Below are 27,855 nucleotides of genomic sequence, written 5' to 3'. Positions count from 1 at the left end.
AACTGGTGTCAGTAGATCATTCAGGGCACATGTCCTGAGCAGCAGATGGCTTCAAGTTTGCAGTGAATGTTTCAAAACACTTCAATTACAAAAGAGATATGTACAGTCAATACAAAGCTTAAAAATTAATAACTTATGTACATGAGAAGAAATCAGTTTTTCTTGCGTCTACTTCTTGTCAGCTCATACCTGCAAGACAGATACAGAAAGCAGTTTAAGACTTTCTTTAAAGAGTTTAAACTGTCATAACAGAGAGCTTGGGCTGCTTTATTGCTTGTGCTTTGTAGGCAGGAGGATGGCAAAGGAGGCTTTGGAGATGGCCTCAAACTTCAGCCTTTTACCAGGAACTCTGGATGAGTCATTTTTCTCCTACTGCCATAATTGCTGTACACTTCCATGAGACACACAGAAGCTGGGCATGGGGAACTTGGTTTCCCTACACTGCTGACCACACTACTGGGAAGCTGCTGGGCTACACTCACTGCATTCCTCCACCTCCTTCACTGAAGGATGAAGGAAGAACGACTGCCATTAACCTGAGACTGAGAAGGAGAGAAAAGAAATGGTTCTTAATCTTTGCCTCAGACCAGTACTTAAGATTGACGTCTGAACCATAATGAACATACAAGCAGAACTGTGAGTGGCTTATTAAAATAGCTTCTAAAAATGCTTTGTAATTAGCTTTTTATCATACATATATATTGCTGATCAGAGTATTAATTTAGCTAAGATCTTTATCCAAGTCATTTGTTGCAAATTTACTTTAATAAACATAATTCTTTATTTATGTAACCCAGTGGTTTTTATGCAATTCAAAATATGCTGAAGACAGAATAATTGACGAGGAAGCCTCTTATTAAAACCGTTTCACAGGATAGATATCATGCTATTAACCAGATTAACATAAAGCTTAGATAAAACTACCAGATTAATTCCAGTTAGTCCTGCACTTGCAGGTAAAACATTATTGTTGCTTACCAAAAGACACAGCCTTTCTGCCATCACCCCAACAACACTCATACAGTCTCTCAGCAAAGCCATTATTAGCAGGTTAAAAGATGAAACAAACTTACCACTGTGTAAAACCCTTGATTAAATCCTCCTGTGACAAATCAATCCGCACCTTTAAAAAACAAAGTTTTATTTGTATATATATAGAAAAATATATATAAATGATGTACATGTTGATGAGCTAAGTAGCACTCTTCCACATCAACTTTCAAGCTCTAAGGCTACAGGTGAGGCTCAAGGGAGATGAAACTCACGCATTCCCAGGATTTAGCATTTAGGCATTTAGCATCAACACTAAGACTCAGTTTCTTAACAGCACTGCTTGGAGATTTACCTGTCACTGAACACAGGATTCATGTTTGCTAATCACAGCAAAATTCATGTACTGTTGGCAAATTCTGTGTTTTAATGACATTTTTCTCAGTTCTACATTTGCACTATTGGACCTATCCCCAGACAGACAGCTGGACATCCCAAGAAACACATTTCAATTTCAGGATGGCTCCTTTGAAATGAAGCAGCATTGCCTATCAATTACATGAGCCCATGTGAGATTCCAAGGTGATAAAGCCCAATTTCAGACTAAAGTTGTTTCCATGTTGCTAGTTCTATTATTCAGATTTAGCTACCAGAGTTGCAGTTCAGGATTACAGGATTCTCTCAGACTCTGCAACTCTATTTAAACCAGTAGCATAACTTGATTAAACGTACTTTTCCCAGCTCCTTTTTTTCCTGTGAAATGAATGGCCTGCTGTTTTTCACTGCAACATCCAGTGTCCTTCTCTTGACTTCTTCCAAAGATTCAAAAAATTCAAACCTGAAAGTAAAGTTTTGAAAGGAGTGACTTAAGTCAAATACTGAAGTCCTGTAAGTCTCAGTGGTCAAAATACAGCAGTTTTAACAGAGAAGGAACACAGCTCCATGGAACGACCTTTACAACCAATGAATCACAGCCAAAGTTTGAAAAGGTTTTACTGTCCATTATAAACTTTGAGAACACTGGTGCCAACCACAGCTTTAGCAGAGTTTGAGGGCTGACTACAAAACATGTGAACACAGCCAATTCCCCACGGAACATAAAAGGCAATAATTTAGGGTTTATTAACATTGTAAGAAATTTCTTCCAAGTCAGCTTCTTCCATGACAGCCTGCTGGTCAGACCATGCCAGGGGGATGAAGGAAAGCGTGCATCCATGATGAAATGCTGTTTAACAACCATTTTTACCCTTCATGGGAGATCAGCATGTTTTCCATTCAACTTTTGTTACTCAGAGGAAATAGCCAAGCCAATCCCCCAAGTTTACAAAGTAGTCTTATACCACATTAAGAGAAGACAAAGAAATAAACCTGTAGCAATTAAATTCTTCATGGCTCTGACTCATGGCTCTGACACACATCATCAAATGTCACGTCAATTCTGTCCATGTTAAATCATTCAGGTTCTGCCCACCTGAATAGTTCCTCCTCAAGTCAGAGTTGTAAAACAGGTAATGTGTTTTGGAGCTAAGTATTGCTCAACCTATTACACTTAATTGAAGATGTACAGGACATGCCAATACTGGGGATGAGGAGGAGGATCCTGCTCCCAACACCAGTGCTGGCACCGTGTACAGTTCATGAGAACAGGCTGAATTACCCAGGATCACATTCAAGTGCGTACCTTCATTTACATACTGGACTAGAACTGCCTCTCAGACAAACTCTACTTCTAATTTAGTGCTACTACCATTAGTTTTATACAGAACACGTTCCTCTTCAGTGGCAAACCTGTAGAAGTGTCAGCTATCAGCACAGAGGTGGCAACACATTAAGTTGCTCCCAGCAGCACTCAGTGATGGCATCCATCTGTCTCAAAATGCTTTGTATATGCCTGCCTTTGACTTTTGAAAAGACATCAGATGAAACATCAAGCAAATAAGTATGAACAGAGAAGTAGGCTTTTGGAGGTACTCACATGGAAAGATTGCCTCTGCAGTGACATGGAGTTAAATATGTTGAAGGGAATGTCTGTGTGCAAAGAAGAAAGTGCAGTGTGCATCTGCTAAGGTCAGGAAAGGAGGAGGGAAGATGTGACAGTATTGTATGCAGAGCAAAGTCCATTTAAAGAACTTGCACACACAGATACAGTGCCATTTCTCTCCCAAGACCTGTAAATGTTCACAAACCAATCATTAAAGTGCAGCATGTGCACACCTTCTGTGAGCCCTTGCACTTCACAGAGATTGTAACATAATTCATGAATTATAATCAATGTTTTCTTACTTTTCATCATACTGGGGGTTCAGAGTTTTTTTCTTAACAGAAGTCTTCTTCCTACTTGTCCATCTTCTATCTGGAAGCAGATATATACGGACATATGGATCCACTCCACGATTGGAAGAGGGTATTAAGTTTCTGTTAAAAGAAAAACAGTGCTGACAAGCAAGGCAGCTTCTCCCACTGTATGCATTTTAATTCCCTGTCTTAAAATCAGACCCACCCTTCATGGATTCATGAGCTAAATGCATTTATCATGGGAGCTGAAACATAAGCAAATTAAAATCTTACGGATGACAAGATAAATTCCACTACTGAACTCATGGGTTCCTAAATTGGCATTTACAACATCAATCAGAGGTGTCAGTCCTTGTCATGACACTTAAATCTCCTTCAGACATCCCAGGACAAGTGTCAGTTCTCAATAGCATTCACCTTGGCCGGGCAGCTTACACTTCATGTGGTTCTGCTCCAGCTTTCCTGACACAAGCTCAGAGAGCTCCTTCCCTCTTTCATGCATATAGAGGCAAGCAATTGCCAGCATTACCTGCAGCCATTCACCAGCACAACAAGGCTCTGCCGTATGGAAGCATAGCGCACTGTGAGCTGAATCTCTCCCAGAGGCATTTCTGTCCCACTGTAAGACAGGAACACAGCAAAAGCTTTAGATACAGGTATCTAATAGACCATACGCATAAACCTTACAGCATGAAACAACACATGAGCTCCACAAGTTGGTGATGCATTTTCAACTAGAACCAATTCTCAGTGCACTGCTCCTCTTTATGACATCTTATGGCAGTTGGACCACAGAAACAACACTCCTGTTGGTGCCAGCTCTGTCTGCCTTCTGCACAGAGCCTTGTCCTCAGACCCGAAGTATAAGTAGCCAGAGAACAGCACCCAACTGGCCTGCTGTAGATGGAGCAGCAAAGCACAGATCAGCATGTGTTTTGTATGCTGTCTGCATACTAATGGATGCTTACATATGCAAAGTGGGTTCTTTTCTACATCTCATTCTGCATGTTTCCAAAGTGGTTTCAAATTCAAGACATTATTTTAAAATGGTTTACCAATGGTTTATAAATGAAGTCTTGCTCAGAGCTAAAGAATTTACCAGTCACAAAGTATTAGATTAAGCTGATTCTACAGCCTGGAATTCACATGTATGCAAGAGACACTTACAAAAAACAAACTTTCTCAAGAAGAGAACAATTCAACTGGAAGAACCACCTACTTATGAAGGTCCAGATTGCTGCTACTGAGTTCAAAGCAAGAGGAAGGCAGAGAACCCAGTGAAGTAACACTGGGTGCAAGCCTCAGTTCTTCTACAACTGGCAATGTGGGCACTACTGCTGCCCTGGTGTGCAATGCTGATGGCACACGATGCTCCAGATCTTGGTCACTCTCTGTCTCATCAAGACTGGCAACAGTTTCACTTGCTGCAGGCATTGCTGAACTGTTACTTGTGTCCAGGTCTTCACTGTTGTCTTTTTTTGGCTGAGATTCCCGCACAGCAGTGTCTTTGCTCACAGGAGGTACTTTTGAGACTTCTGGTTTTGGTGGGGAGACAAACTCCTGCTGGTTTCCACCTTTCTCCATGACATGCATGGGACCTTTCTTCGAGGCGCTGACACCAGTCTTGACTCTCTGTGCATCAGGTTCCTCAACATTCAAGGCCTAAAAATCACCAGGGAGAAAAAATGAGCACTGCTGCTCAAACGCTGGTGTTAAATTTCATTACAATGCGACTTAGAAAGCAGGAGACTGCATTTAGAGATGAAAGAAGGCTACGGAACCAGCTATTACATTGTCTTCCTTTGTCACACTGTGTATTTACTTGTGTAAACACTGTGAGAAAACAATCCTTAAGCACTAGAGCCTCTCACTGCTGTGCAGTTTTGATTTCCCAAATCAGATTTTCTCAGTTCCACTCTTTAACATCATGAGAAGGTTCTTGGCAATGCTGCTGCACTAAGCTTTGGGAAGCCTCAAGGCAGAGCTCTCATCTCCACCATCAATTGCAGCTAAGGATCTTGTCACACTTCACCTTTACTCACTTTTGAAGTAAAATTGCATTTCTTCTCTCCTGCATTTCATCTTTTGCTTGGCTAGATTTGGAAGCTTTTCTGCTGGGAAAGCCAAATGAAAACAGCAAACAACTTACCCGCAGCACTAGTTTAATTTTAATGAAGCTGTCTGAACTGGAATGGTCCAACTGAAATCTCTGATCCAGAGTCATGTTTGGGTCCTTAAGTAAGTGGGAGAGACATACCACTGATGTTCCGAGACAACTATCCTGATCTTTGTCTTTTATCTAGAAAAGAAAGGTTTTATTAGGTGACAAACTGGGAAGCACACTACAAGGAACAGCAAAACAAGAAGGCATTCCATACAGATCAAAATAAGCTTATTTACTTAGGAAATATCCCTTGTTTTGTACCAAGATACTATTAATTACTTGACCCTAGCACAAAGGTAGATAACAGCATCCCCTAACAGAACTGTCCACGCAACAACACACACTCCTTCCACCTTTTAAGTAGGATGACCCCAGTAAATGCAGACAAAAAGAACCTGCACCAAAATCACATCCACTATGAAAGGCTTCCAAAGGAAGGGCTTTTCTCTCACCTCAACATGCAGTGATTGGGAATGAGCACTGTGGACAAAGAAGGTGAAAGCCTGGCCCCACTTGGGATCTTTGTTGAAATTGCAGGTCTGCAAGAAGAAGATTATGGCATATATTTTTTAATTTGGTCTGTGAGCAACAAAGAATACTGTGGCATTGATCACTAGAGAGGGTTGCAGTGATATATTTATCTATTTTAATTGAGTGATGCTACATCCCAGCTATACACAGAGAATGAAATTCCCATGTCTGAAGTGTGCACAAGTGGAGTCTCTGGCAAAACCAGAACAAGCTCTGAGAGATGTGGAAATGCTGCAGAACAAGTCAGGTGAGCTGCAGTTGGCCCAAGTTGGTGTTGGCTGGACCAGCAGCTTGCCTCAGCTGCAGCAAAGCACTGCTTCCTTCCTCCCACCTCTCTACCCAGAGAGACAGAGCAATGCTTCCAGCCCACAGACACTCAGAGCCAGCTCATAAACCTGCAGCATGACAGCAAGGAAGGATAAGAAAGGTAGAGGGGCAGTTTGAAGGATGTAGAGCTCGTAGGAAGAGTGGGAGGCTACAGCTCCAGAGCCATCCACTTAAAAGATAAAGGAGCACACCCATGGCGCTCTGCTTGAGGCTGCTCAATACAACAGTTTCTTCTACCAGGTGACAAGTGCTGGCAGCAGGAGGAAAAGAGTGGGGGAAACTGGAAGTCTGACCTAACTGGGAAGAGGCAGGAGGCGTGGCAGAGAAAACTGAAAACCAAAAGAGGTGAAAAAGCAAGCAGAACCCAATTTCTGGGTGAACAAAAACAAAAGAAAAAAGGTGGCAGTTCTAGGAGCTACTTGGAGTTCGTCACCTGAAAAATATTTAAGGAAAGCAGAAGAGTCAAACTTACCTTGCTTTTTTGAGTCTTGCTTCCTACTGTGAGCAGGACAAAGGAGGAAGGTTCTCGTTCTGTCTTCTGCCATTTAATACAAGAAGAAAAAAAAAGAACAATGTATAGATTACAGAAAGCAGGATCAAATCACTACTCTTACTTGAAATACATGACTGGAAAGCTGGCAATAGTTTTCATATGTAGGACATCTGAAGAGCATGACATGCAGGAGAGACTCCAGCCATAACACAGCAATCTTACCCTCTGGCATCAAGAAATTACATTTAAGCCAGAGTTTTATGGGTTTAGGTTTCAATAGGTGAGCAACTGAATGTTTATTAGACGCTGCGAGGAAACAGGTACAGAAGTACTGAAGGCTTGTTGGCCAGTGGGGAGTTTTCATCATTCTGTGATGAAACAGGGCACTCAGAATTGGTTTCTTAGGCTCAGGACATGTTGCACAGCAGCTAGAAGAGAGCCTATGAACCAGGCAAAAATTCTTTCCCAGAATTAGCAACACTGAACCTCGAGTACTACGCTCCTTCACACTAATGCTACAGAGGCTTTGCCAAAACCAAGGAGATGGTTTTGCCACTAAAACAAAACAAAACAAAACAACAAAGAAAAGTGTATACAATAAAATTCAGAATTAAGGATTATCATATGCCATGTGTATCACGACATAGGTAACTCATGAAAATGTAAAGAACATATTTAGAAAGGGAGGGAAGCTTCATTCACTGCTCACAACTGTGGGGGTGTGCAGCTTGTTCAAGAAAACAGGGAGAAAGACATTCTTTCCTACATCTGCAGTTCTCACTACAGCAGCAAGATCCAGTATTTAGGGAGTTAAAAAGAAACTTAGAGGGGAGGCATGGATGACAAAATGACTTCCGAATCTCTGAGGATTCAGAGGTTAAAACACAGAGAGAAGGAATCTGGTGGTTTGGTCTCCCACCCTTCTACTCCTAGTGGGGCAAAATGAAACAGCTTGGGATGGGAAGAACCCTTGAAGCAGCATGAAGGGTAGCATGACTTGGTCTGATGTTGGAGGCTTTCATTCTGCAATGTATAAACTTAATACAATCAAATCCCACACACAATCAAATATTTCTGTGCTGCAATCCCCATTTGATCATCTCTTATTAGTGCAAGGCTTCTCAATCACTACCTTGAACCCGTGGTCACAGATTCTGACAGTGGAAAGATTATTTCTTTATAACAGCTACTTTCAGTTGCTATGATACAATATAATCCAGAAGGTGGTTTGGAAAGCATGGAGGAAGAACATAAATTTTACCTTGAGGTACTTGTTATTTTTGATCTTCTTTGCTCCACATTCACCATTTGAATACTCGAAGTGGTTTTTCTGAATTTGTAAGAGTATTTTAAAACAATTAATTTGTGTGCTTTTTTAAAAAAAGGGGGGTTGGGAGTGAAGGCTGTCTGCATGTGGTTTGTACTTACTGGGAGGTTGAAAGCGCTGTCCAAGTAGACTATCAGAATTGCTGTAGACAGGCCCTTCTTATCCTGCCAAGGCCAGAAACATAGAAGAAAACAAAACACAAAGCAGGTATGATCATTCACCAAGGACAATGTACAGCACAAGATAAACTCAAAGGAAAGTTTCTGTAAGCTAAGTAGCTCTTTGCCTTTCTCCTTAATCTTGGAATTCAGGGTATTGGCACAAGCCAATACCCTACAGCATGAGGGCTTTAAGCAGACCAGTAAGAAAAGGCCCAGGTCTTTGCAATTCATCACACTTAATGACCTTCAGTTTATCTAGTGCAGAACTGGTCAGATTCCCTAGGACAGCAAGTCATCTAAGCCTGTGCTCAGCTCTATACACTGTCATCACTAATCTAGCATCAGTAGAATAAAACCTCGAGAAAAATGAAATGTTTTTCATCTCAGTGAACTCCAATACTTTTTGGTTAACTATGAAGAAAGCAGCGACCTTGGAAGATGCATCCAAGGAATTCTGCAGACTGAATATGACAGCATTTGTAACGATGGCCCTAGCAAGTACCAGTGCTGGTATTTGGCTGTGACTAGTACAGGTGTACAGTGCTGGGATCCTACATAAGTTTTAGATGAAGAGGAAAGGGAAAAATAATCAAAGGAGAGAACTGTGAGAGGTCACTCTGCAGTCAGCCAAACAAAGCTTTACTAACTTAAGTAAAAACAGCTAACAGATTTTAGTTGCTGCTGTATTGCCATGGGACCTGAAGCAAGTAAACACCTTCCTCCCCAGGAGAAACCAAAACAACCAAACCACCAACATGTCTACACTTTGTTAGACAAAATAAAGTCCCATGCATTTGCCTGAGGTTCCCAATTTCTCATCCTTCTTTGTTGATCACTGGACAAACATCAAAGTATCTGGATCCTTTAAGCATACTCACCTCACATAGCTTTTCTTGGTCATTTACTAGTGAAAGCCATTCCAGCTTTAAGTGCAAGTGTCCACTTGTTGTCTTGCTTAAGGGAAACCACTAAGTGGAGACAATAAAAAGCAACTTGAAAACTGAGACAGGATAATTTCTATATATTTCAGCCTCTGGGACTTAAATACAATAAACAATATGAATTGTACTTCAAACTTCTTAAATTGAATTTTTGATATATACATCGCAGAATGTCCATCTACTTGGGAACATGAGCCAGAAACACTGAGAGCAAGATTTCCACAAACATGCAGTGCACATACTGCACATTCTGCAGCAGCAGCAGTATGAAGCAGTATGAAGTAGGCACTCCGGAACTGTTTGCAGAACACTGAGCTGCAGAATGAGCCACAATAAGACTTGATTATTTGTTCCCTCAGCAATCAGACTGCTTCACCAAACTGATCTGTAGCCTCAGAGGAATAAGTGATAGACACAGGGTACATGCTGTTAACACAAGATACTCCACTGCTGGTTCAGCATAAGCTCAGGGCTGTCTGAGGTTGCCAGACGGACTGTGAACAACAACTGTAATGGCTACTTCGAGTTTTCTGAGCAAAGAGAACTTCACAAAAAGAAAACACGGCAGCGCAAGCAAGCAGGGAAGCTTCAAGCACACAGAAACAATGCAGTAGCATACACAAAGCATGAATGAATACATGTAAGTATACAACACAACTACATTGAAAAACAAGCTGTGATCTTTACCTCATCAACTGTTTTGTCATTCTTTATATCCAGAAGGCTTATAAGCAAGCTGGAAGACAAAAAGCAAATGTTTCAGTGAACGTTCAGGCACACAGCGTACTGTCGATTAGTGGACAAATGGGGAAAAAAAAATAAAAGAAACCAACCACAACTAGTAAGTAAAAAGCCACAACCAAATCTGTCCCAAAGAGCAACTTCCACACTTTATCTGTAGGCACACAGTGGAACACACACTTCTACAGTACCTTCTCCCTCTTGAAATGCTTCCAAAACTAAAATATAATTTAAACAGACCTTGAGTCCAGCAGCAATCATCACTTTTAATGGCTTCCAAAGATTTTCTGCAAGAGTCTGAGCTCACCATCCACCCTGTTCATAGCTGGTTGCACTAGGAGCTAATAACCTGATGTCAATATTGAGACAGAGCAAGTAGACTCCTTCAACATTAAGCTTCCTATGTGAATTACTTGGGTGTTCTACTTCAGAGATTACCATAACTTTGCAAGGCCTGGATTGTTTTCTTTGTTTCTAGGGGGTTTTATTTATTTAAAATCAAATAAATGCATACACAGCAGCAAGTCCAAAGAAGTAAGATCTGATGTACTCATTCGGAAGGAAATCATGTCCAACTCTGCCTTTCCCTAAGTGCTAATGTTATACATAGAACATCACCGAAGCTGTTCCACTTGAGATAACCATAGCTTAAGAAGCAGTGCCCCTCTTCTGTCTGTCATCTGATATGATGAGGGCAGTTCTCTGGCTGCCAATCACTTCATATTTGCATTTTCTGTATGGAAAATGGATAGCAAATGTTGCTATAAGGACATTTCTCCATTACAAAACTGCAAAAAAACTTAACCAGAACAAAGAGAAAACATTCCAGTTAGACTGCAATTAACTAGGACTAAAGCAATGAAGAAGTAAAGGATTTAATCTTCAGAACTGTTTTCTCAAATCTGTTGAGCAGATCTGTCATATCACTACATCCCTTCAGAGAGCAACCAGAAGAAAATCTCACTTTTACCTGCCCATGAAGTCATCTTTATCTGGATCTGCATCATACAAGTCCACTTCTAAGTCCTGACCAAGCACTTCATGAACAACAAACTGGAGAAGAAACAGGTACTGATTAAAAATTATAAGCACTCACATAGGTTCACAGTTCTGTAATGTGTGAAGCACAATTCCCTGCTGTTTTGTGGCTGATCATACTATATGATATGATAACAATATCTTAAAAGAAGTTTGCTTGGTTTTGAATTAAAAGTTAAACTCAGTTAATTTTGCTCACAAAATTAGAAAAAGCTACAAACATCCCATATACAAAGTAAACCAATTCTAGAGTAGAAGACACTTGCACAATCAGAATGCTGCACTGATTGATATTTAAGGCAATGCTTTGCACCTCCTCCAAACACCCACATATGTAAAATCAGATTAACCCTCAGTGCCATTTCATGTTTGCAATGTAAATTTGACTTGTTTAAGGGACAGGAATGCCTCATCAATGAAGCAACAAGGAATTCCACCTGCTCCACTGCAGTCAGGTAAGAGAAGGTCCTCCAAGTACGAGGATGTAAACAGCTGTGCATCCTAGAGATGGAAAGATCAAAAGGTTCAGTACCTCAAATGTCTCATTCCAAATGGGATTAAGATCTCTGGAAATTGTCTTGCTTCGATACTGCACCGTGCCAAGCCGAAGAAGAGCGTATGGGTCAGACTTCCCCCTGATTGCACCAAGGAAATTATCTTTCTGGACAAGGTTTTCAGCTTCTAGCAGATGAACCCTTATTACTCCCTGCATAGAAAAAGACACAAAATCAGTCTTGAAAATGTGATATTTGGATAATTATAATGTGCTGCCTCCTAAAACTGTTATTTCAGGCAGCAAGGTTAGTCAGAATGACTGGTTTGCAAAGATATGCACTTTGAGGCAGTATGTAATAAAACAATCACTTTTCCTATCATTTACCATGGGGGAGAATTTGCACAGATACACAATCCCATCCAGATAGCTAGGTAGGAAATAGTCTTCAATTTATTTTAAAATCAGAAACATACAAATACACACAGGAACATACATCACAATCAAATTGATGGTGGAATCAAGATCAATTCCCACTGACTTAAGGAGGAACTAAGCAGCCAACAGAAGGTTCTTATTTGAATGCAGTGTGGCCATTCAAATTCAATTTAGTGATGCAAGTTTGCAACAGGAAGCAGCCCTTAGTCATTCATTAATGCCTGCATTAATTAATATATCTTAGGTACTCAGAAGGAGAAGATCAGAGATGTGAATGTATCAGATATTTCAGAGATTAGGGTTGGATTTACTGTTTTGGGATTTTTTCAAAATTCTTTTCTTTAACATACAGATGTCATCCTCTGAGCTCTGTGTTTACACCTGTTCACAGAATTACTGAAGAAATTAAGTAGCCTGCCACTTATGGATCATGTATTCACTTTCTCTAATTGAAGACCTGTGGTTTTCTAATTAGACTACTGGTTTAAATTGGTAAATGTCTCCATGTCTAAGCAGACTTCTTATGCCACATATAAGCACTCCCCACCCCTCAAAATTAAAGAGCTAGCCAATATTTACTTGCATATTTCTGAAATACTGCCTACAGAAAGGCTACGATACAGGCTGAAACAGCTGCTGAGAACTGGATGTGCAGGAACCCAACATATGGATGTACATGCACTTGCACTACAGCAAATGCACATTCAGGTAGAATCACATCCTCAATGAAAAAAGAAAAACTCACGTGTGGGATAGGGAACCTCAACTGGGCAATGCTCATGTTCTTCTTCAAAGGCACCGTGATCCTGTTTGGCAGAACTAGCCGTGCAGCAATGTAATCTTGAATCAGTGAGTCAGACATTACACTGCAGGACAGAGGAAAAAGGAAAACAAACAAATCTCTACAACCAATCACCAGCCCAATCAGAAAGAAAAAATAAGGCACAGAATCAAACAAAAGTTGAGATTCACGTTCCCGATATATTTTGCATTAAGAAGGGAAATCACATTTCCAGGTATTTCAGGTAACGGGATGGACCTTCATTACACTGGAGATTGTCTGAACTGAGGGTGCTGTCCATTTTGGACTCTAGGGAACATTCCAGTCTAATCTAACACTTATTCCTTTCCAGCTTTTCAGTTTAAAATCTTTTATTTGGAATTCCCACGTTTGTATGGCAGGGACAAACTGATTCAACCTGCTTCTTCTGAGCAAGGAGTACACGGCTATCACAGACCTTCTGTACCCTCTGGGTGATTATGAGAGGACTTGAACCTACTCCTACAACTCAGAAGAAGCAGAAGAAGTAAGAGGGAAATGTGGCTGCACCAAACATCTGGAAGTCTTTTGCTCCCTTGATAAATCTAGTGCTTGCAAGGCAACTTCTCAGGGGAGGACCACGCAATGAAATTGTCGCAGTTCATAGAAGGAGCTGGATTCATAGAGAAGAAATGGCCTCTCCCACTCCCAGTGCACAACCAGAAGCCTGAAAGCTCCTGGCCAGAGCATAGGAGCTCCTGACAAAATCCTCCCTGTGGCAAGGTGACAAACTGTCCCTTCTCTTGAGTCTGAAGGTACAGCACCAAACTACACACAGCTAGTTTGTGAAGACAAATGCCTGTGTGCAGCATCTTTGGTCTCCTAAGCAGGAGAATAAAGAAAGGGAGAGCTCTTACTCAACCTCACAGCAGGCATGATTTGCTCATAGCTTTCATGTGCTATGTTGATGAGCGAGCAAGGTTTTCTATGTTCAAATCCCTGTGAAAGAACCAGAGAGTGAAGATCTAGGACACCAAATTTGTATTTAATTATATGAGAGGTTGTAGGCAGGAACACCTACATACTTCTTCTCTGGGAGGATTAAGGAAAGTTGCATTAGAAAAGAGCAGATTAATTCCTCTGATAAAAACTGGAGCTCTCAGGGCAAACTTCAGGGCAAAAAGCCACTCTGGACTCAAATTAAGAAAAAAGTCCTTCCTCTCACTCAACATCAAAAGTCTTCAGAGATCCTTTATTGCATCAACTGGCACCTAAAGCAATCAGTCACTTCCTGTGCTGAGTATAAGTCTGCAAAGCATGTGGTGGAAGAAAGCAGAACATTACTGCCTGCATTCGCTTTTACAGAGAAAAAGGCAGTGGCTGATTAACCACTGTGTATTTTGTTCCTGACAACAGAGTTTTCTCCTTACACTGAAAAAAACAAGGAAAAAGCAGATCTCCAATCTGGTGGAGCAGATTAAAGCTTACAGTATTGAAAACTGATTAGATTTACACCCTTGCTGTGCAAGCCTTATTTACAAGGTCAAAGAGGCCCCAAGAGGCACTGGGGAACAGTTGGGTTTCTTGAAGTACAAGAATATTTCTCCTTTGAATATGCTGCAGTTTTCACTATCATGGACTAGATTTCAGTTTGTCAGAGGGCTGCAGCCCTGTGACACCTGAACTTTTTCCACTGTATGGTAACCAAACATAAGCACAGATAACCAATACCCAGATCTGCTCAACTATCTTTATAAGCAACTGCCACAAAGAAGCAGAAGAGAAAAAGTTTGCTTTTTCCAAAGTAGAGTGGCCTACTGTCACCCTAAATGCCAAAGTGAAGTGATTAAATCAATTTTGACATGATACAAGAGCATCCTACTCAGGGTTTGCCAACCCCACAGCCAGATAGGATGATGGCATATCAGCATAACAACTTCTACATATCGCTCTTGAGAATAACTTCTGGAAAAAGTTTTCCCAATTCCCAAACCCTTTTCAAAAGGGATAAAATGAAACAAAACAGACACTCACTTAATTCCTGGGACATCCAGGAGGTTGCTCATTCCTGCCCAGTTGAATTCCAAGTGCTACAACAAAGGCAGAGAAATGATACAGGACCATTAAAAGTTAGTTCAGGACAAATGCTGACTTTAAAGGAGAAGCAAATGTTTCTAAAACAGAGCTGACTGTTTAAAAAAGGCCATACCTGCACTAGTAAATGATTGTATTTATACATTAAAATAAACAGCTGATAGCAATTCCCTCACTTGTCCTACCTGAAATTAAGGGATCACTGGGGCTTATCCTGCAAGCAAGGAGAACACAGCAGTCAGCCCTTGGCAGTGGCCATTGGCAGATGCCCCAAGGTCATGCACAGTAAATCCAGCAGCTCTCCCTAGACTTTGAAGTTGTTTCCTCACCCTTTCACTTGGAGGTTGGCCTGTGCTCTCAGGCAGGGGGATTTACAAACACAGATTTCAGGAATCTCTTGTTTATTGTATGAAGAGAAATTAAGTTTTTCATGAATGAAAACAATGCTACTACACATAAAATTCATGACTTGAATGATTTAAAATGCATCTAAAAGCCTATGAAATGGCTCCTGTGCTGTTACCATTGGAAATTCCTCCCCTTCTCAGACGGAAGCAAACAACTCTTTAGGCATTACTGCAAGAGAGTGAGACAAACACATTTCCTTCCCCTTGGAATTGAAGATGAGCATTTAGTAATCAGACATTTGCTGTTCAAACACCTGCACTGCAAGATATTCAGAGTTATGCAGGCTGGGTTACCAGTAATGGACAGCTCGTGGCATTCACCACAGACCATCCATATATTAAAGCTGTCCCAGAGCCAAGAAGGCTGCAGAGCACAGTTCCCTTCTGACTCACCGGTTTCTGCATAAAAAACAATGTCACTGCTCCAATGAAAGGGGCATCAGTGAGAAGAGGTTCCAGTATCACTCGCAAAGTCCCATACAACTGCAAATACAACAGATCAAGGAAAACCCTTTGAAGATATGCTCAGCTACAGTTTCAAAACTCAGTTTTTCAATGAAGTAAATGTATTTTAAAATCCCACTTCAAATAACTTCAAATTACTTAGAATTTGACAGCAATAACCTCCTTTCCCTCCAGACTATTGTTACTGTTACCAGGTGATGTTTTCTAATTTCACAGGGTCTCTCTGCCATCCTGACTGCCATGTAATGCTGTCCTACTGCTTTCAATACTATAAGAACAGGCTGTAGGTCTAATAGAAGACACTCACAAATGCCCCAACAGAACTCTCTCTTTTGAGGTTCTCTACTGACATGCGGCTCCTCCAAACTCCAGTGGCAGAAGCTGGCCCACATGAGCTTGATGCTCTAGCACTGAACCTGTCTAAGACTAAGAAGCTTAAAATAATATTTAGGTGCTCTGCAAGGAAGACATTATTTCCGAAGCCAAAATACAAGGAGATAAAACCATCCATCCCAAGCCAGGAGCAGCACTGCACTCACCTGTACACCTTTCACCCCAAGATTAAATTTCGATATGTCCATGTGAATCTCGCAGTCTCCTACATAACTGAAAGAAAGTTCTCACATTATTCCACAGTTTGCAATAGTTGAGTGAGCAAATTTGGGCTGTACAGAGTAGAAAGGAGATTAACAATTGCAACATGACACCCCAGGCAGAGAAACTGAAAAGGTTAAGTTGAGCACATTAAGCAAGGGTAAGATCCTCACAACAGAAACCCTGCGGTCAGCTAGGATATTGATTGCCTGCAAAATGTCAAAGCGTTTGACATTTGTATTTCAAGGTTACTATCTCATTCTTAAGAATGGCAGTTGGCTGGGGCAGCTTGCTGCTAGCAGGGAAACAACTGGCTCACTGGAAATTCAAAGCCATGGCAATAGCCCTCTTGCTCCGCTGATCCCATAGCACAGCATGGTGACCCATCACCACCCATCTTACCATCACCAATGGGTGCTGGATTTTATACTTCACCCTTGCCCACAGCCTAAATGCCCATCTGAAGGACATACACATCACTAAAAATAATATGGTTTCCCTGAAGCTGAATTAAAAATCAATGATTTACGATGAGATCTTAGTCATGGAGAACATCAGGCCTTAAATAAAATAAATGCCAAGAGTGGCACTTTCATAATTTAGAAATCACCTTAGACTTTAAAGTACAAACATCATCTCATGCTAAAAGCAGTAGCCACTCCCCTGAGGCAGAACCCACTGATTTGTTGATGCCTCTGGCAGAAAACAATTAAGAGCTACCAAGTTCCCTTCCAGTCCTCTGAGAAACAGCTCTTTTTGGGTGCAGACACACAAACACACTGCAGGCAAAGCAGAATGAAAGATACCAAAGCAAGTGCTTGCTGCCCCTGTGCTTACCTTCAGCCCACAATCAAAGGAAGATTTGTTTTTGCTCTGACCACAGGCAGATGGACAAACAGTGAAGTTACCACTAATTCACACTGCAATTTGCACATAGACAGATTACCTCCATCCCCCCAAAATAAAAATCTTGCCAAGAATGCACAACTTGAATTTGTCTCCATTTCTGCAAACAAAGTTCCTGAATTTTTTTTTAAGAGTCATTTAGCAGAATATAGGAAGTTTATAATGCTCAGATTAAAGCCTTTAATGTTAGAGCATTTCTCATTTCTTCAGTAGCCAGCCTCACAGGCCATGTCAAAATTAACACAATCTTCCCTGCAGGCTAGACATATAATTAAGAAAACTTATTTTAACGTGTATTAATCTCTACAATTTTGACATTATCTTACAGTTCATTACACTGGTTGCTAACAGAGCCTTGTCAATATAAAGTCTAAATGAGAAGCCAAAACGAGTCCCTTGATTTGCATTAATTAGTCCAAGAGGATTTAATTCAGCCGTTGCCAGTGTCCAACACAGCAAACAACACTAGTGGTGTCTCATTTTACAATCCTAACGCCTCTCCACTGTCAAAAACTCTTCCCACCCAGTTCTAGATACCTGCCTTCCCTTGTAACATGTCAATACGTGCAATCTGGTTTTCAAGTCTAGATGTCAAAGCTGCCTTTGCCCCTTTTATCAAAGCCTAAGTCTTTAATCACTCTCAGGTCTGCTTCAAACAGGCACCACTCCCACTCTAGGCTGCCCAGTAGGAAGGATGCACTCTACTCATTAGTTCTACTCCTCATTTCCAGTTCAAGTTGCTTATGCTTTCACATGCCCCTCTGCTGTGTAAGCTTGCTGTGCTCCCTGCTCTTCTCCCCTAGACAGAGAATGCCTGAGCTGAGCTGCTGGGCTCCAAGTCTTGATGCTCATATGCATATAGAGCTGAGCCCCTCTGCTGGCATCCACAGGACCATGCTTTGCCTGCACATCAGGGGTGGAAAAAGAACTTGTTTCTGTCCTAAATCATATTACTGCACAAGGAAATATGGACAGCACACCTATGCAATGGATGAAGATTGAAGATAAGCTTGTGGAAGCATGCTTATCCATGTCTCACCTGCATCCATCTGGAAAAGCTGGGCCCATGATGTTGAAAATAGAATTGCTGTGGTTGGAAAAGACTTTTAAGATATCTGGTCCAACCATCAACCCATCTTCCCTGTGCCCACTAAACATGTCCCTCAGTGAGATATCTACATGTTTCTTGAACACCTCCAGGGACAGTCACTCCGCCACCTTTCTGGGCAGCCCATTCAATGCCTAACCACTTCAGTGCCTCTACTCTTTCAGAGGAGAGATTTTTCCTTATATTCAGCCTGAGATGCAATGGTAATCCCACAGGCTTAAGGCAGGGATGCCACAAGATGTCCCTGCACTGTTACAATTACTGAGTGTGCTGAGATCTCTGGATGCTACCTGATACAAAGTGTTATTTAACACCTGAGCAGGGCAGAGGCCATCCACAACATAACAACACCTGCTATGATGCAGCAGCTCAGCCTTCCCAATTGTGGCCATCCCAATTAGCACTGCAGACAGCGATGAGCCAAACAGCAGATCAAGTTCACGTGGATTCACTAGTGAGGAAACTCCCACAAAATTACACCCGTCAAACACCAAGGAGTCATGCTACTAATATGCAGACACGTCAGTTCTATAGTGTTCACTGCAACACAGCAACACTTGTCCAAAACCCAAAAGGGAATTTAGTCTCAGCACTGCAAAGTGCACTACAGCAACACCACAGCAATTACTCCATCCTCCTGAGTTGTTACACCAGGACTCAGCTCTGCGGGCAGACCCAGCCACTTATATCTCACCTTTGCCCTTAGAGGGAAAATGAGAAAGGAAGCAGGGCCAGGTGAGAATAGAGAGCTCTGCTGTTAGCACTGCTCAGAAGGCTTCTCTACATGAAAATGAGGTCACTGATGTATAACTTTATCCCCATGCACCCTTCACCTAGAAAATAATTAAGACAAAGTGCTTTCTCTTCATCAGTGGGAAGTCATAATTTAATTTTAATTTTAATTATTGAGCTGGGAGCATTGATTAAGAAAAATTGTGATGCCTCCCGTCAAATATTAATTGGGAAGAGAGCAGCAAAAAAGAACTGTCACCAGCAAAACTGGCTGCCTGAACAAATACAAATCCATGAGATAATCTACAGGTGTCTGAGATCACTAATGAGTTGGTCAGACACGTTTCCACATCAGTACAGATAACACTCATCTATTTAGATTGTGAGCATCCACGCTGTTCCTGCTTTTGTTGAGGCTTATTTCCAATCTGAGTAGTAGCCACAGCAACATGTGGAAATTCTCATGGAACCCTCTTACACAGTCATCAGCTCTCTGTGAGCAGCCACAGAGACAAGACTGCACAGACACACGTGCCAGGCAGCTGTGGGTATAATCAGCCACTCAAACCTGACTCACCAGCATGCAAGGAGAGGTAGTGCCAAGAGCTGCAGCCTCCCATTGGGGCAGCTCAAGTCCATCTCCTCTAACCAGCTCTTCTCCCAGCACCAGCTGCATTAGCGCAGACACACAAAGCTATTCACATACCTAAGAGAGACTGTTTTGCAATGGGAGTTTGCCTCACTCCGGAAAAGTAGAGGTTGCCCCTTTCTTTGATTAAGGAAAGGTGAAAAAAAAAGAAGAGAAGAAAAAAGAAAAACACACCCCAAACTTGTTCCTTTAGCAACCTGAAAAAAGCAGGTAAATAACCATCACTGCCCATGGATTTGCTTTTTACCATTCCTGCAAGTGATGCACTATCTCCTGCAGCAACTGTACAATGCACAGCACCTTGGTCACTTGCAGAAGCTGAAGTCAGAATATTAACATAGGAGAAACAAGGTTCTCTGAACAGCCTAGAAGAAGAGTTCGCCATCAGAGAGACAAGGCATGCTGAAGGCTCTTGTGTGAATACACGAAATACCTGGGTTATCAGATGACAGTTCAAGCTAAATTACTGTCACAAGGAGGAACAGAAGCGAGAGGCCAGTCTGGAGATGCTGATGGGTCTGCCAAAAGGACAGGAATGAGGAGGTGGGGGAATCCCTCTATAACTCATTGTTAAGGCAGTGAAAATAAGTATGTGGGAGAAGCAGCCTGGAGAAGTAGTTCAATAGAGAACAGTATCTACCTCCCACAGAGCCTTCAAGGCATCAAAACCCTCGATCTCTGTGTGGAAAGCATGATTGATTTGCCACAGGCCCTAAAACTGGTCTGGCTGTTACAAAGAGCACTTTGCAGACTGTGCTGAAGTACAACATGGCTGAAAATGAAATATATTGTCTTGCAGGGAGAGAGAGTGCCCTGCCAAGGATGGGGATGCTACCATGCCACTGCCTGCTCTGTGCTGCTGCCAAGACAATCTGCAGTTTTACACTGCTTTTTCCTGGTACTACCATGAAGAAAAGCCATTTATATTGGGTGGCCCATTCACCCACCACAGAACCATAGCAGCATTCAAGTGGTAATTCCCCCACTCATTCCATTCTCCAGGCAAAACCAGAGGAGGGTTTAGTTCTGCTCAAAGTTAATGAAACACACAAGCTCATTCAAATCAGCCTGGAAGGAATCAACAAATGTTTTATCTAATTTTTTTGTTGCTGTTAATAGAGTTAGAGACAGTTTTCTACTAAAGAACAGCTTTAATTTTAAAAAGAAAAAAAAACAAAACACACTGGCTGGCACATGCACATAGTGATTAAAACGAGAGGACTAATTTAGGGGAAAGAATGAAAAAATAAATAGTGTAAGTAGTTCCGCAAGAACTGGAGAGGTTGGATTGAAGAGAAACTACATGGGTGCAACTGACAGAAAAGCAGTTCCAAGACTCAGATTCTTTCTGTTGTGATGGAGAAAACAAGGGACGCAACTCCACAATCATGACAGCAATGGTAGGCCAGCACAGCTAACACCTGTATCTGTGCAGGTGATAGCATGCTCTGACTTAAAGGCTAACGCACAACATCTCACTTCTGCAAATAACATCCAACTGGGAACTGATTCACTCATATCACTCTAGGCTGATATCAGGCAAGCAACTCCACGCTGATGCTAGAGAACCATGTGTTCAGTCTAGCACGACAAACCACACACATTTTGCTGGATGGACAGTGAATTAAGGCATAATCAATGATGCTATGTTACCATATCTGCAGGTCTAGGATAACTTGTCTTCTATCAATTTCTTTGGTGTAGACTTTTACTCCGTTGATTCTAGGGCACTAAAACAAAGACAGACGAGATATTATATAGTTAATATCTATTACTTGAAGTCCAAGTGAAGAGACCTACCCAGTTCACTCATTTCAACTACAGTAGTGTTCAATAAAGACTTTGAAGAGCTGCATGTAAAGCATGAGTAAGGCACACAAGTTTTTGTCTTAAAGACCTAATGTGAACAGCCCCCAGATATAGGGCTGGTTGTGAGTGGTTCATGCTACAAGTCTTAGGAAGCACTGAAACTTCCTTCTGTAAGAAATGCAGACATGCCTCTTTTTGCTATTTCCAGTTGCATGACATTGACGGTGACAAGAGATGTATGTGTCTCTTCTATCATCTTTCTTTCACTGTAAAGATGCTCAAGTCAACGTGAGGAAGGACAAAGGAAGCAGCAGCACCGTAACAGTGCCACTTATTAAATGCACAGAGCTGTTAAAGAGCTGAACCTCAGAGTCCCAAACAAATGTTCTCCCCTTTTCATCTGAATTTTTCACAGAAACCAAAGTACAAGTGTTGCAAAGCATTCACACTACCTTCTCACCAAACTGGATCTTGGTAAAGGTGCATGTTTTCAGATGTACACTCTTTGCTCTAATTTTTGGTTCCACAACTTCTTTAAATGTTTTTTCCATGATTGTCCCAAAGTAAGGCCAAGCCTGTTCAAGGACCTACGGAACAGCAAAAGCAAAACATCTTATATAAAGTGTCATTCGTACATCTTTAGTCAAGAAATAGATGCAGATTACTGAACATGTGACAACTAATGCATGCCTGCCCTTAACAAATAGGAAGTGCACATTTGTGCTCTTAAGCCACTTCTTATGGAAATATCCATCCCAGCTCCTCAGAAAAGGAAACTGCTTTAGGAAGTGAATACTGAGTTTTCAACCTTATGGAGTCTGTTGACTGCTTCTAATCACATTGGCTGAGCCAGCAAAGCCCAGGGTTAAAGTTTCTAAAGCACAGCAGTCTCTAATTACTGGTAAGTGTCACAAAGTTCCCTGGAGGTTTATTTGAAGAGGAGAGAGTTGAGCTTTTACTTCAAAAGAAAGTTTCTCAAACAAAAACAAGATAGTTACTAAGGTGTAAGTTGAGCTGTTTTGCTTTGTGTTTCAGAGCCCAGTTCCAGGGAGAGCCAGATTTTAACTGCTGATGGGAGCGCCTGCTCTGAGAGCATCACTGGCAAAAGGAAATACCTACTACTGCTTTTGCTAAAATAATAGTACAGCCACAAACACATACGTGCATGTGTACACATGTGCACATAGATTTTTGGTTTTAAAATCTCAGAATGAAGCTGTGTGGTCAAATTCATCACATCTGCATCAGCCAGGTCACACATCTGGCTCTCACCAAGACTTGTAACAACTCTAGAAGCTCCAAAACTTAAATACAGACGCTGCTGTGACTGAACCTTGTTATAGTGACTTACTAATCTTCTTAGGCTTAGAGCTTGTGCTGGGATTCAGCTCAGGGCACACAGCCTCACAGACTGGAGTTCAAAGCTCCTCACCTTGTTCAGCCACTCCACTCGCTCAACATCAGGGAAATGGACCTGGAGGCAGAGAAAAACAAAGTGAATGCCACATGCAATCTGTTTTGGCATATTGTGTCACATGCCAAAGATACCACAGAGTGTGGTAATCTGAGATCCCTCTGCTCTCATACACACAACTTTTACCATTTATTGTTTCTATACAGTAGTAGAAAAACTACTAAATTGTAAAAGGCAAAAGCAGACAGGTGTGTTGATGCACCAGTATGCCTCTGGGCATGTTTATGTGATTAAAGCAAGTGTCATATCCTGTTCCTCATGAAGCAGCACTGGATTTCTCACCCCTCTTGGTCATGCAATGGGAAGCCACAAGAAGCTGCTTCCCTTCAAGATGATGAGATGTGAGGGCTCTGTTTCCTGCATGGGCTCACCCTGATCAGGACACTGTGCTTTGGAAAACAAGAATCTGTCTAGAAAATTCAACTGATGCCCAATTTGAAAACACGAGGCCTTACTACTCATCCTTCTGGGTGTAGTATTTTCTGCCAGTGCTGCAGGCTGATGGGTATTGCAGAAGGGAAGGACAGGATGGCAGCTTCTCAGCTCCGCAGACACTCTAACAGAAAGTGACTCCTTACACTGTCATCTAGCCTGATGGGCAGGACAACACATTACCTCCACATACAAGAGCTGTAAGCTACACTCTTCAGTCAAGGGCTTTTTGTGTAATTCAGCAGCAGGGATGTTTGGATGAAACAGAAGATATTTGCAGATAATGACAGGACAAGGAGAAATGGTTTCAAACTAACAGAGGCCAGATGTAGCTTTATATATTAGTTGGAAATTTTTCACTCAGGGTGACGAGGCACAGCTGCCCAAAGGACCTGTGGGTGCCCCATCCCTGAAGATGATCAAGGCCAGGTTGGATGGGGCCCTGTGCAGCCTGAGCTACTGGGTGGCAACCAGCCCATGGCAGGGGGTTGGCACTGGGTGGGCTCTGCAGTCCCCTCCAACCCTGAGATTTTATGATAGAATCTTATGAACTGACAGTAGTTTGCCTTTTTTTCTAGCCTGATGTGTGATTTCAGAACCTGTTCCTCTTGCTCAAATAACGTTCCAAATGATCTCCAATTATTCTGTTTAAAAATCAAAGTGATATTGGCATATTGTTTACAAGCAACTTCCTTTGATGCTCTGAACAGCAACTTTTCCACTAAACAAGATGCAAGCTCACTGAAATGTCAGCCTACCCAGCTTTATTTGCATGATAAAGTGAGGATATTGCACCAGAAGGGAAAATCAATACTGATAAAACGCAGCTGACATTTCACAAGAAGGAGGGTGATGTGAATGCAGGGACCTACACTTCACCTGCCAGCCCTCCATCTCCCACCAGATGACCCTGTGCCAGCATACACAAATACAGGGTGGCCCAAAGGCAGCTGGTCCCCAAGTCCAATGCACTGATAAGCACCACAGTGCTCTGCAGCATCTGCAGGACTGTCCTGGATCAGTCACGGGCATAGCAAAGCAGAGATGGAAGTAGTGCAGCAAGCTGTCCTTCAAACGGCCTTCCAGACAGAAGAGGGGATGTGATCCAAAAGAAAGAATAGACCAGGACTCAGGACACCACTTAGGCCTCCAGATCCCAGTAAGGAAGTCACAGCCCATCTGCGAGACCCATACCATTAAATGGAGTACAATACAAACCCCTACACTTTGCTAGAATTATTCACTGGAGCCAGAGCTACCAGAGGTGCAGCTGTAAAAAGTATCCAAGAAGTGAGGCCAGTGGCCATTAGGCTGGAGCAGTACCCAGGAGCACCAACCATGAGACGGATGTTCCAGCTGGACTCACCTTAAAATAAAGCAAAACAAAAGTAACTGAGCTATAGACATCTAAACTGAACAGCCCAGGGCAAACCCCAAACAGCAGCCACCACGAGTCACCTGTGTCATACCTGTGTCACACCCCAGATCACTGCAGCAGGACTGACGATCTTTAAGGTCCCTTCCAGCCTATGGTTCTATGATCAGGGTCATGTTCTCAAGCTTGCCATGGTACAGCATGGATAAGAGAAGCAAAAAGTCCTTCTTGCTAAGCCCCGAACCAGCCACCAAGAGCTGCCAAGTTCACATGGTCCCAAAATAAACCTTACTCCATAACCTTGAGTAAGCATGCTATCAAAAATCAGTTTTCCTCACCTACAAAAGCAGGCATGCTACTTGCCAATATTTCAGGAATGCTTCAAAAATTACTTAGCGTTTGAAAAGACCTTTGAAGATCAAAAATAGGAGGTGAGGGCCGATTACCAGCAAGTAAGAGAAGTGTAGGTTTCTGCAAGGCTCCACCTTGCCCTGGAGCAGGCCACACCAACCATCACAGCAATAGCAAAACTCAGGTGAGACACAACAGCACCATTCAAATGCAACACAGGAATGTATCCATAGGGGCTGCTTGTCTTTTGTTGTTTCCTTTTTTTGTTTGTTTTTAAGGAGATGGGTTTCTCAGCTCCCAGTGCAGGGGTGAAGAAAGAATGCCTAAAGAAGCCTTTTGCACAAGGAAGGAATTGGCAGACCATGCTTTAGAAAAAGGCTGTTCTTTACCTCTAATACCAACAACTTCTCACGCAAGCAGTTTGACATCTTGATGTACTGGGACCAGACTGCTGAACACAAGCCAATTTCCAACCTGATTTCCTGTGGAAGCACAGTCTGCCCACGTAAGTGTATAGCACAGGAATGCTTCCACTCCAAACTCACCATCTGCTTTCAGCCAAGATACTGGTTTTTGGAAAATAACCCTGCAAATTCCCTGGAACAGATGGTTGAGTAGATGAGGGAAACCCCCCTCATGTCTCCTCCAAAGGGAAGGCTGTGATACAAACACATCTCCTAAAAACTGATCCCAATGCTGCACAGAGCTTGAGCCTGCACTGCTCTTGCAGAGTACAGTTTTTAACTAAGTGGAATCATAGAGTCACAGAGCCGTTTGAGTTGAAGGGACCTTTAAAGGCCATCTGGTCCAAATCCCCTGCAATAAGCAGGGACACCTACAGCTACACCTACAGCTCCATCAGGTGCTCAGAACACCATCCAGCCTGACCTTGGGCATCTCCAGGCATCCACCACCTCTCTGGAATCAGTCTTAACTCCTTCCCGAATGGACCATCCTCACTGTAAAATGGGGCACCCGAGAGGACAGCTATTTACCCATCCCCTGTCCCATAAGATGCTGCCAACGTTCCACACCAGCAGTGTCTTTTCTAAGATTACACTGCAGCTCCAACTCGCGCTCCCACCTGAGTTTTATTCCTGCTCCCACCTCTGCACGTCAGGAGAGAAGAACAGATGGGACATTTTTAGAGCTGTTACAATTGAATGCTTTAGGGCAAAATGAAAGATTTAAAAAAAAAAAAGATGACACCACAATGAGCTGAATAGGCAGCAGGTGAGGAACAGCCTTCAGGACTGACACGGGGTGAAAGAAGCAGAAAATCGAACTGAGGGAGGGAACAGAAGGAAAATTAAAAGTGAAATATAAAAAAAGCACCGAGTTTAAGCTCACTATGCAAGCAAACGCCAAACTCAGCAGAACTTATCAACGACGAAAAGCAAAAGGAGGAGATGTGGCAACGCTGATAAACACCAAAACCAGCACACTGCGCTCTGCTGCTCCGGGGGGTTTTAAGCACTGCGGATGCGAACTAGCAGAGCCTTCATGCCGGACGGGCTCCTGTGGCTGGTGGGAAACAGCCCCTGCTGGGAGCGGGAGGAACTCAGCTGGGAGCTCCATCCCACGGGCGCGCAGCTGCCGGCCGCAGGAAGGCGCACCGAGGGCTGCAGGCTGCGCGAAGCGCTTCGCTGACAGCCAGTGCTTTCACGGAGCGCTCCGACAGATGCAGCTCTTTCATACTCTCTCTCTGTTTCCCTTTTAGTCCCCGGCACGTTTATGGACGCTGAGCAAATGGCTAAGAGACACGGTCGATCCTTCTCCTATTAGGCAGCAGGGCACCGAGCAGCCGGCCAGCGGTACTGCACGGAAAGCACTGTCAGGCTGTCACACTCACTCGCGTTAAAGCCTAGAGGACGGCCGGCAATGAGGAACAAACAGGGGCTGCTTCTCCGCACCAACAAGAAAGGCAGAGTGCGTTGTGCTCGTAGATATACGTATTACTTCTTTCCAAACGGCAGGAGAGAGAAAGGAAAGGTAGCAAACTTTATCTAAAGCATCTCCTAATCTACAACAGCCGGAACAGCGCATCTTAGGAGGAAGATTTCTCCGGGATACTACAGGAGCGATCGCACAACTTCCAGCTCAGCTCTCCCTTTTCCCAGCTCGGGACTCGGAACCGCGCGACCGTCCCCGCCGCCCGCCCCACTCACCCATGCCGGCAGGTGCCGGGCGGCCAGGCCCCGCCGCACCGCTTCCCGCTCGTCCTCCAGCAGCACCGAGGCTGCCGCCAGCCGCTCGCGCTTTCCCCGCCGGTTGCGCGCCCAACCCAGCGCCAGCGCCAGCCCCAGCAGCAGCCAGCTGCCGCTCAGCCCCAGGTACCCCGCCAGGTACACGGGGCCGAGCCACAGCAGCGCCCAACCCGCGGACGAGAGCAGCGCCCGCTGCGGGGCGGCTGTGCGGGAGGCGGCGGGATCCATGGCTGAGCCCCGACTCCGCGGGGTCCCTCGGCCGAGTGCGGAGATCCCGCGGAGAAGCGGCGGCTGCCCCCGCCCGGCGGGAGGCGCGTCCCGTGCCGCCTGCTGCCCGCCCGGCCCCTGCGCGGCGCCGCGGGGAGCGCCGCGTTGTGCCGCCCCCTAGCGGGAGCCCCGCGCAGCTGCCCCGAGCCGTTACCGCCGACCTCTTCTCCCACATTGGCGTAACCGCGAGCCGCCGCTGGATGCTCCGTGCGGGAGGCAGCCGTGCTGCGGAGCAACCTGTTGGTTCTGACGCTGGCAAGGGTCGGAACGCTCCGTGCTCCCTCTC

The 27,855-nt window shown here is 43.3% G+C and overlaps 1 protein-coding gene across 2 annotated transcripts; it reads right to left on the bottom strand.

The window, feature by feature from the left end:
• Nucleotides 1-63: 63 nt before the first annotated feature.
• ESYT3 (extended synaptotagmin 3) lies at nt 64-27,565 on the bottom strand. 2 transcript variants are annotated; one of them, XM_052675839.1, is made up of 23 exons: nt 27,264-27,565; nt 22,896-22,937; nt 21,916-22,050; nt 21,308-21,384; nt 16,205-16,271; nt 15,594-15,683; nt 14,734-14,789; nt 12,685-12,805; nt 11,541-11,714; nt 10,941-11,023; nt 9,917-9,965; nt 9,167-9,256; nt 8,229-8,291; nt 8,062-8,130; nt 6,780-6,845; nt 5,902-5,988; nt 5,435-5,584; nt 4,505-4,947; nt 3,815-3,904; nt 3,274-3,405; nt 1,723-1,828; nt 1,074-1,123; nt 64-189 (listed from the first exon to the last, which is right to left on the bottom strand). In XM_052675839.1, the coding sequence occupies exons 1-23, from the start codon at nt 27,528-27,530 to the stop codon at nt 153-155; spliced, it is 2,544 nt and encodes an 847-aa protein (XP_052531799.1). In that variant the 5' UTR covers nt 27,531-27,565; the 3' UTR covers nt 64-152. The 2 variants fall into 2 exon arrangements, with proteins under 2 accessions (XP_052531799.1, XP_052531800.1); XM_052675840.1 differs by lacking the exon at nt 27,264-27,565 and adding an exon at nt 24,594-24,675.
• Between the last annotated feature and the right edge of the window lie 290 nt (nt 27,566-27,855).

Source organism: Tympanuchus pallidicinctus, unplaced genomic scaffold (genome assembly GCF_026119805.1).
Source record: "Tympanuchus pallidicinctus isolate F22 unplaced genomic scaffold, pur_lepc_1.0 scaffold15, whole genome shotgun sequence".
NCBI classification, from domain to species: Eukaryota; Metazoa; Chordata; class Aves; order Galliformes; family Phasianidae; genus Tympanuchus; species Tympanuchus pallidicinctus.
Note: the sequence above shows the minus strand (reverse complement) of the source record. Positions and strands in the feature narration are given on the sequence as shown.

Coding starts and splice junctions, on each gene's coding strand:
- ESYT3 (XM_052675839.1), bottom strand. CDS start 27,530: ATGGATCCCGCCGCCTCCCGCACAGCCGCCCCGCAGCGGGCGCTGCTC. Junction 8,131..8,228: donor ACAGCGCTTTCAACCTCCCA/GTAAGTACAAAC, acceptor TTACAAATTCAG/AAAAACCACTTCGAGTATTC. Junction 190..1,073: donor ATCAAGGGTTTTACACAGTG/GTAAGTTTGTTT, acceptor TCTGTCTTGCAG/GTATGAGCTGACAAGAAGTA.